The 9,832-nt window shown below is 35.6% G+C and overlaps 1 protein-coding gene and 1 long non-coding RNA gene across 6 annotated transcripts; one reads left to right on the top strand and one right to left on the bottom strand.

Moving 5' to 3' along the window:
- Positions 1 to 404: 404 nt before the first annotated feature.
- Positions 405 to 3,659, top strand: LOC124375551. Its single transcript, XR_006923707.1, has 7 exons — positions 405 to 531; positions 1,778 to 1,816; positions 2,074 to 2,129; positions 2,628 to 2,684; positions 2,880 to 2,907; positions 3,202 to 3,280; positions 3,404 to 3,659. It is a non-coding gene; the product is annotated as an uncharacterized LOC124375551 (long non-coding RNA).
- mcmdc2 (minichromosome maintenance domain containing 2) lies at positions 3,265 to 9,552 on the bottom strand. Of its 5 annotated transcripts, XM_046834000.1 has the most exons (14): positions 9,194 to 9,549; positions 8,373 to 8,494; positions 8,211 to 8,270; positions 7,938 to 8,133; positions 7,739 to 7,861; positions 7,132 to 7,233; positions 6,467 to 6,595; positions 6,139 to 6,376; positions 5,752 to 5,957; positions 5,406 to 5,572; positions 4,576 to 4,755; positions 4,365 to 4,489; positions 3,829 to 3,938; positions 3,265 to 3,551 (listed from the first exon to the last, which is right to left on the bottom strand). In XM_046834000.1, the coding sequence occupies exons 1-14, from the start codon at positions 9,288 to 9,290 to the stop codon at positions 3,385 to 3,387; spliced, it is 2,022 nt and encodes a 673-aa protein (XP_046689956.1). In that variant the 5' UTR covers positions 9,291 to 9,549; the 3' UTR covers positions 3,265 to 3,384. The 5 variants fall into 5 exon arrangements, with proteins under 5 accessions (XP_046689956.1, XP_046689957.1, XP_046689959.1 ...); XM_046834001.1 differs by lacking the exon at positions 7,132 to 7,233; XM_046834003.1 differs by lacking the exon at positions 8,373 to 8,494 and having other exon boundaries at positions 9,194 to 9,314.
- Between the last annotated feature and the right edge of the window lie 280 nt (positions 9,553 to 9,832).

Here is a 9,832-nt window from a genome sequence, read left to right on the forward strand (position 1 = left end):
TATTTTATATGCTTTATAGACTGATCTGCTTAAATGAAAGCTGGAAAACATTTTCCCCTCACCTTGTCTGAGCTTTGTTGCCATCAATAAAACCAAACACCACTTTTTAAAAATTCTCATCCTACTAAATGCATGTAATGTATATTCTGCATCATTTAAATGAGCAAGTACAACAAACCTTTTTCCAGAACTGACTTAGAACAATTGGGATATTGGGACACATTTAATTCCGCCTTCACGTCCTTGTTATTCTAAACAAAAATCCAAATATTTATATTAATTGCATCCTGACACTTAAATTCCAAAGTACTTTTATTTTAAGTCTGAACTTCATTTGATGGCGGACATTCCTTACAACACTGCTCTTAGCAGTGCTCAAGTGCGCATGCGCACTTTCGTGTGGCCTAGAATAAAAAAACGCGCATGCGCAAGATTTCTTTCTTTGCAGAATGGGTTCTGCCACGGAGATTTTCAGGAGCTGCGGAATTGCCAAAGCAGTATGTTTTAACATGTTGAATTGCACCTGTACAGGTAAAATACGAGTTCATTAGTTGCTCTGATATTATTGAAACACGTTGCGTTACAGTGAGAGAATGCTGTTTGTATCACTTTGTATCTCTTGTTCGTGGCCTAGCTTTCACACTGGAGAAATAGCCAGCCGATTTTTTTTAGATTGCTAAATAATGTTTTGTTTAATATAACGAATATTTCTTTAACATAAGTATGCGTTCTCCGTGTTAAAGGAAGAACAGAGTCTGATGAACTACTGAGTATTTGGGCTACTCTGTGTCGAGGTCTGACCACGTGGTGGCCCATGTTTCATAATGAATTTCTCATTTATTTATAATATTCGTTCTATTTGTGTCTTTCTTTCTTTCATACACATACACTAATGGATACACGTTCTATTTGTGAGATTTTATATATATATATATATAATAAAAATAAACACAAATAGAACGTCTATCTATTAGTATGTATGTGTATACATACATGCATACAGAGAGAGAGAGAGAGAGAGAGATGTGTATGCATACATAACCATTGCAAGATCTGCAAGAGTGTATATTCAGAGAAAATACTTTCGAGAGGATATCATTAATTGAAACTGCACTCTTGCATATTTAATTTCTATTAAAATAATTGCCATCACAAGTTTACGGTGTGCTATATCTAAACTTTTACCAAGTGATTGTATCTTGACAGTGTGTTCAACAGGCACCTTTACTTATCACTTACAGTAGTTATAAATCATGTTGGCAGTTGTCTCACTTGGGTTGATAAATTGCCCCTTTTGCTCTTCACATTGCTGTTGGTAGGATTGTCTGCTGACTATGACTTGGTCTATTGTCCCATGTGACTCCTTATTGGCTTCACATGACCTACTCTGGGAAATTCTGAATTTCTAGTTCTCTCTGAGGACCTTTGCTCTTGGTAAAGGTCCTGACCTTGAGTTATACTAGCTGTGCTAAGACCTTTTGTGCTGGTGTGAGATGATGTGCTCTCAAGCTGTGTTACATGTGCCCTTTCACCTTTGGTTCATCATTCAAGTTTTAGACTGGAATTGAACAACCTTATTGAATGTTCCCTCAGTACTGCTTATCTGAAGCAGTGTAAAATCAATAGTGGTGACAGAAAGACCTAATTAGGGAGTGGTTATTTGAGGTGTTGTGTGGGTGGTGGAGGTCTTATCCAAATCCCAGATGGACAGATACAACTCAATTGTAAGTTAAATTTGGTCATTTTAAACAACTCATGCATCTTTTGTGTGTTCCAGGTAACCCAGAAAACCAAGGTCATGGGTGATCTAGAAAAGGTAATACAACTGCTTTTATTTATTATTTTTTTTCTTCTTCTCCTTTCCTTTCAAGGATACACCTTGATTCATTGCAAGAAAATAAACCAAAAAACATGTTCTTGATTATGTTGTGCGATGATGATTTACATTTTTGCCGTTTACCCATCTGACCATTTTGGGTTGCTGATAATGTAACTACCTGAGCATTTGACATCAATAATTTACTTATGAGTATTACATGAATGGTATGAGAGAAAGATGTGTTTTTTCCTCAGAAATGAACTACTGGAAAGAAGTAACCTGATCATCGCTGTCTCAAGACATAATCAAGGTATATTGGTGTTAGGCTTTATAGTATTAGCTAAAATTGTTCTGGTGAGCTGCTGCATATGATGATTTCACATTTTCGCCGTTTACCCATCAGACCAGACTGGGTTGTTGATAATGTGACTCTCTGAAAAGCCAGCTTGTTTTTTTTGTATACAACCGATCAGGCTACAGCTCTGAATATACTATAGTTAAGTTAAACAGGGGAGGGCAGGATAATAAAAGCAATATCCTCTACATCTTCAACAAGAGCAGGTGATTGCAATTTTATCTCACAATTAAAGGACAGGTCTGAAATAAAATCTAAAAAAACTCATAGGCTGTTTCTCCGTCTCGTCCTTAACGATTCATTTTGTTTTGTGCTAGATATAATTGATTGCTGCTGAACTTTTTATAATGAATATAATAGAAAATAGATATAATGGATAGCATGACGAGTTCAAGATTCTAGAGCAGCAGCCCTAACAATACATTATTTTTTTTTATTTTTCCCCTTGTTAAGTATTAGATGGAGAGTGAGGAGCATGGATCTGAATTGGCTACAGTTTGTGTTGTCGAGGTAAGAAGAAACATCTTTTCATGGACGCAAAATGCGACTATGTACTGACTATGATGATTTCCACCTTTCATTGCCGTTTACCCATCTGACCATATTGGGTTGTTGATAATGTGATTATCTGAGAGGTCTTTATTAAGAATTTACTGTAGAGTATTTTATGAGGGTTGCTGATAATTGAAATGCTTCTTTCTCCAGAAATGGAACATGGACGCTTCAGTATATGGTAAGACCTTTTTATTACTACTACTGTTATTTAATTGTCCCCAAGATGCTGAATTCATGATGATTTCACATTTTTGCCGTTTACCCATCAGACCAGATTGGGTTGTTGATAATGTGACTATCTGACAAGACAGCTATGGGGTAATGTACATTAACTGATAACGTAAGGCATGTGGCTGAATGTAGATTATATTAATTTTCTTCCAAGTTCACGCCAGAGCATGTGTAATCATTTGACCACTCATATAATTGCATCAAATTGAGAGGATGCACTCATACCCAATAATCTTTACAGAGACTTCTGTGACAATGTAGGAGCGAGTTAACGATTGAGTTTTGGAGAAGACTGGCATGAAAATGCATTTTAAAAAAAGGTAAGATTTATAAATCCATTCATTAAAGATGTCAATATTGCAACAAAATGTAAAATAAATATACATAGCCCTAGCCTAAAAATATATCAATGAGATTAAAGGTCTTATTCTTCCATTATGTAGTTCGCAGCTCCTGGTGCATAGTTGTATACAAACTGCAAGATCTGCTGGTGGAACTCTTTCAAGGTCAAGTCTCGTCTGTGCAGGGACTCCAGGTCACACAGATCACAGGGAAACACTGCATCAGGTGGAATAACAAGCGTAGAGGCACCTACGTTCCCAAGACAGTCTCAAAAGCTTGTTCTTGACTCAGAAATAAATGTATTTAATAATGATGTGATTAATGTTCATTCATATCTAAATAAAGTTGTGAATAAAAGTTGGTCATTTTGTTATTGTTGCTACAATGTAGTACATTATTCACTAAATACTATTTCAAAATGTAAAACTGCAAGTTCTAGAAACATAGAAATTTAAGTGGTTTCAAAGAGCATGTTTTATTCTAGACATTGCACAATAAATAATAAAATTGCTAATGATAAACTTACCATGTCTTAGAGTAATGGAGTTCTCACACAGCAACACTGCAATAACCGCATCCTCTTCCAGAACGATAGACCTCAGGTTTAGTTTAGCATGCGCCTCTGCAAGGGCTAGCCTGCCAAAACCAGCAAGTGAAATGTTTTATTTAAGTGAATCTGATGCACAACAAATAATTGTATTGGTTTTCCTATTAGAGATGAGAGGCTTTAGAAATTATAGAGGGCAAACATTTTAACGAGCAAGCCTAACGTTCGGGTAAACTGTATAAGGCTACCCTCTAGTGGTAAGTTATAGTATTGTGTAGTGTATTTTTATACTCTGATGCATTGCAATTATCTTACTCCAGGTATATGATTTACATGATCAACATCACCATCCAATTACTGCCACTGTGCATTGAATTCTAATATAGAGGAGGAACTGTAGTATACCCCAGAACTGCCCTCTTACAAACTAGGGTTTAAGACCATGGTTAAACAGCTTGCTTTCTCTTTAAGCCCCTATTTTCTTTATACATAGGTATTTTGTAACCCATCCTTACAGCACTTTCATGGATGTGACAGATCCTGAAAAGCGTACTCTCCTACTGGCCATGTAGTAACCATGAATCATTTTCTCAGCCTCAGTGCTCAAGCCTACGTTTAGATTTCGAGCATAGGCCAGGAGCTGTGAATATAAAAAAAAAGCTTTATTTTCAGTTGTACAATCTTTACTAAATATTACCTATTTTAAAGGAATGTCTGTAGTTTTACTTCCTTGTAGTCCTGGGTGGTAAATTGCATGCAGGCAGGGTACACGGGCTCTCCTGGTGAAATGGCCTGCCTCAGAGTGTGTACTATCATTGGATTGAGCAGGTGGTTACCTACTGGCTCTCGGCACTGGATCACAAGCCCAAATGCATCTACAAGTTGTGGTGGTACTGGACCTATCTCCTAAATACATGCATGTTATATTCTTTTTTTTTTCTTTTAGATGTCAGGGTATTAACAAGTATACAAAATAGCACCAGATTAAGAATATAGCATAAAAACCTGGCAAAGACCATGTAAATAATGGTATTATGTCATTTTAATTCAACATCATTAGATATAATGTAATACTATACAGGGAACTGTGGCAACCTAGATGACGAATATTAGTCATATTAGTCAGGCTATTTGTAACTTCAAACTTCTCCAAACATGAATATATTGTCTCTCTGCTTCCTGTTCCTAAATGTGGATTGAGTGCGTTTGTGCACCATTGTTTCAAGGCCACATCAAAACAAGGAACCTGCAATGAAGCTCAAAGACAGTTTACTGTTCAATGTCATTTCAACCAAGGTTTTTTAATTTTATTCAGGTACATTTTATTGTACCTAAATAGGCAAAGAATTTTAAATACAATTTTTTTTGTGGAAAATTGGATATTGATAAATGTATCATTTCTAAGGCAAATCTTAGTTAGGTAAAATTCATATAAAGCTGTAAAAATGCCAAAAGATACTCTGTAGTTTGAATATAATTAAAAAACTATGGGGCATTATTTTAAGCAAATGCTCACAAGGAAATACATTTTATATTATAACAGGGTGTGGACTTACCACAGAACCCAGCAGTACACTGTCAGGCCTATTAGCTTTTTTAGAAGGAGTTAAGGCATCAGCCAAGGCCCAAAAGTTGCAGTTGATAGGGAAGGAAAGAAGCTGCTCAGCATCCTCACCATACTTCTTTCCGGGGATAAACACAGAGACTGCTCGGCTATCTAATGCTGCAGGGAATACAAGATAAACCTGGTCATGGTCAACTGTGAAATAAGGAATTCTTACAATTGCATCTGTTGATAATGCTTCGATACTCAAACTGCACATCAATTACACATGAATGCTTTGCATTCAGCTTGTGCATGTAAAATACCCCTTTCACCCACGTTTTGTCTTCCAATAATACCTGACTGGAGGGTGTCTATCTTGTCTTTCTTGTAGCATGTTAAGTCCCCTAGCAGACACACCCCTCCAGCAGCCAGGAAAGCAGAGCCTGCATGGATGTTAGCTGTTCCTGCCCCATGCTCATCCCTGGATAGGGAGGCAAATAGTTCTCCAGTAACTGTGTGGCGAATACCCCGTGCTGCCAGCCCCAGACTGTATGTCATTAACCTGGCGATGAATGTGCACAGATAATTATTGCCTAAGAATCTATATGGATTTGTTTTCTTTTATATAGCCAAATCAATATACATCTATTAATGAATACCTTATCACTATATATCTAATACTGAAAGTGGCATTTCTGAAATCTAAAACATACAAATCCACATATCCATTAATTTTTTTATACCTCTCAACAGTAAGAGTATTGCCAGTGAGTGCGAGCACATCCAAATGATTATGTGCCTCTAAATTCTCCTCTTTAGTCTGCACCAGGCTAAGAAGCAGCACCAGTTTGAGTGTATTATACAGGCCTGGAGGGAGTACTGGAGAACCAAATGAGTTAGCAACAATGGCAGAAAATCTCCAAGGGGAACAGGCTGAGGCAGCATGCAGGGCCTGGAAGTTTTCACTTATACTGGATGGATCTGTAGGAAGCAGTCCAAAATCAGCTGTCATAGCAATCTTAAAACATGAAAATATTTTATCTTTTTAGTAAACTGAAACAGATTACTCACATTCAGGCATGAGATTTTGAATTCTGCAAGCCTCTATAGCCCAAGTAATATTGGCGCTCTGGTGCACATGTGCTGGTATTCCTACTACATGGTAGAGCTGGCCAATGTTCATAGCGTTACATAGTTCATCTAAAATCAGGGCACATTACAAAAATACTGTCGTTATGGTTTTCATGTGTGTTGTGTATATGGATTTAATGTACTTTTTATTTTTTAGATTTATCATTTGGTAAATGATGTTAAAGTATATTGATAAATTTATGCATTAGACATACACATTAAATAAAGTTCATATCTCTTTCCAGTGTCTTTACTATGAACAGAAAATTAACATCCAGTTGCTCAGTATGAGAAAATTGTACTCAAAGCACCACGTTTAAACTGCTCTAATACAAGATACACAAATTTGTATGGTCCTTTCAAGCAGACAAAAGCATGAACATGATGAAAAAGATATGTAGCTATAGACATTTAGGGTGTATTTACTTTTGTTGCCAGCTATTTAGACAATAATGGCTGTATGTTGAGTTATTTTCAGAGGACGGTAAATCAGTACTTCTATACAATCTGCACATTGTCTACTCTAAAATATATCCGAGTTTCATTTCTATAGTATTGTACCTTGAGAAGATGCTAAAATGGATGCTGAAATCTATTTATCATACCTCTCAAAAATAGAGTGACAGATTGATATCTCAGGGAGGAAGGCTCGTGAACTCCGAACACATCCAGTGCTTTCATGTGTGTAAGCTCAACCAGCTGCTTATCTAATCATAATTTAAAAGTGTCAATTAAAACACACACACGCACACAAAACATCATACGCACCACATACACTTTCTAATATGAGGTCAGATTAATTTTCCTGAATGCTGGGTGTAACTATGGAAGTCTACTGCTTAATTTATTCCAGCTGTTTAACAGCTGAAATATTTCAGGAATGTACCAAGTACTGCTTCAGAAAATTATTCAGTTTTGTGTACTCTGTAATGTTGCTTGAGATATTGATATGTAGCTGAGGGACCTTTATTATGTTTCCTTTCATGTAATAGCAATATTAAAAAACCTTATTTATTACGTTTGTCTTTTTGACATCAGTTTTCCAATGTTTTGTAAACTGTGCTAGCGGTTCAACCTTAGCATGAAAACCTTATGTGTGTAGAGGGTCAAGATGATTCATGGAAAGATTGTCCAACATTTTTGCAGTGAGTAACAATATTCAGGAAAGTGTCATGACCTTAAAATAGTAATATCACAGCCTTAATTTCTTACCCCCTAAAACACGGGATTTCACATCCTCTTTAAGTGGCGAGGAACAAAGAAAGCAGATGAAGTCACTCCGGACAGTAGCTGACTCTGTAGCTCCTGGTGCATGTACTCTAATATGGTGAAAGCCTAGTGGACCACATCTACAGTTGAAGACAACAAAGGCACTATTCTGGCTCATTCTAAAGAGATCGGATTCAGTTACCTCTTGAGCAAGGACATTTTTCTTCTGTACAGATGAATCTGGCTCCTTGGGTGTATTTGGTCACACAAGTCATGGCGATTACAAGACCCTCCAATGCTACAGGCCTCATCAGATAATAGCCACGTGGAAACTCGGATAAGTCCAAAATGTAACTGGGAAACGGTGGCATGTGTGTTGGCAGTAAAACCACATTAACCTTTGGAAAATGACAAAGAGACAATAAATACAATTTGGCGAGACAGGTAAATAAGAGATCATAATATAATGACATACCTGGTTCTCTGTGTGTATGTGCTCAATTAGTGACAATGTCTTTATTGAGAGAAAACAAACCTGTAAAACATAAATATCAATATACATATATAGTAAACATACTGTATAATCCCACCTGGATGTCTAAAATATACTAAAAAAAAAAAAAAAAAAAAAACGTACAGACTGAAAAAGTGCAGTGGCTTTCAGGGGGTCGTGCAATACACAATCTCCCAGTTTGGCATCCAGTTCAACTATGTCAGAAGGGTTCACGTCAAAACTGAAACGATATACCTGCTGGGAATCTGAAATAGTTATGAATGACTGAAATGTCAAACATTTTTTTAAACAAATTACAAAAAAACAACAACAACATGGTATATGTTGATCCATGACCCATGTAGATAAAATCTCTAGAAAATCTAAAATAATACATATTATAGATTATAGACAGCAAGATGGCCTTAAAATAAAAGAACGAAAGAAAACGTACCATTAATTAAGACTTCATTATTAATTTGTGTTTTAATTTAAAGGCATATTTTAATTGTTTTTTTTTCATATGCTTTTAAATCTTATACATTGGGTTTGTTCTTGGTCGGTGCATCCAAGCAAGCTACATTTTAATAATTTATAATTGCATAAAAAAAGGCTTGATGTAGGTTTTTAGATTATACATAATTATAATAATTACATAATTTGTAATAAAAAATTCTGGCATTTAGGTAAAATAAATGTGGTTTATAATGGGCCACTGTTAATATATTCACAAGCATAATATGAAACATGATTCACAGATCAGCTGACTAGTAAGTAATTATCATGTGTAAGTAAGTTTTAATATAAATATATATTTTATATATACATTTAAACAATACATTTGTTTGGCATCAAAGCTAGAGATGTTTGTAGGCTAATTATCCAGGCTAATCGCATACAAGCATCAAGCTAAATGTAAATCCAGAACAACTATAAGCTTATTTATTTGGAAATGAAATATACACCTTTAAATGACTGACAGGCTTCAACAAGCTTACGCAGACCTCCACTTCTGTCCAAGTAGGTAACTATGGATTCTTTCAGAGACAGGAGCTCCTCCATGTTGGATCACCACCTACAACGTTGTTACTTTACCTCAGAACGAACCACGTGATTGCTTTCCCGCGCGCTTTTTTCCCGCCTTTAAAGTCTGACAACAGGACATGCGCACGTGGCATTTATTTTCCCTTCTTCATTATTATGCGTGTGAATATTAACCACATTTTCCCCAAATGTCAGAGAACCTGCTTTCTGATTAAAGGCCAATATATAATTTCCAAATACATGCTTAAACCTACATCAAGATTTTTTTAAATGCAATTATAACAATGCATATATTATTATTATTATTATTATTATTATTATATAACCTTTATTACAATAAACAAGAATAAACCCCATGTAGATTTAAAAGCATATCTAAGAAAAAAACGAATTAAAAACTGATTTCAAATTGTGTCATATATCTGAATCAGTTAATTTTTTTATATACATCTTTATATAATAAAATATATAATAAACTTGCTGAAAGTACTATTCAGCTTAACTCATAATACATCAGAGGTCTCAAAGAAATACTTCTGATAAAGTATACCTGAGAGAAA

This window comes from Silurus meridionalis, chromosome 21 (assembly GCF_014805685.1).
Source record: "Silurus meridionalis isolate SWU-2019-XX chromosome 21, ASM1480568v1, whole genome shotgun sequence".
NCBI lineage: Eukaryota > Metazoa > Chordata > Actinopteri > Siluriformes > Siluridae > Silurus > Silurus meridionalis.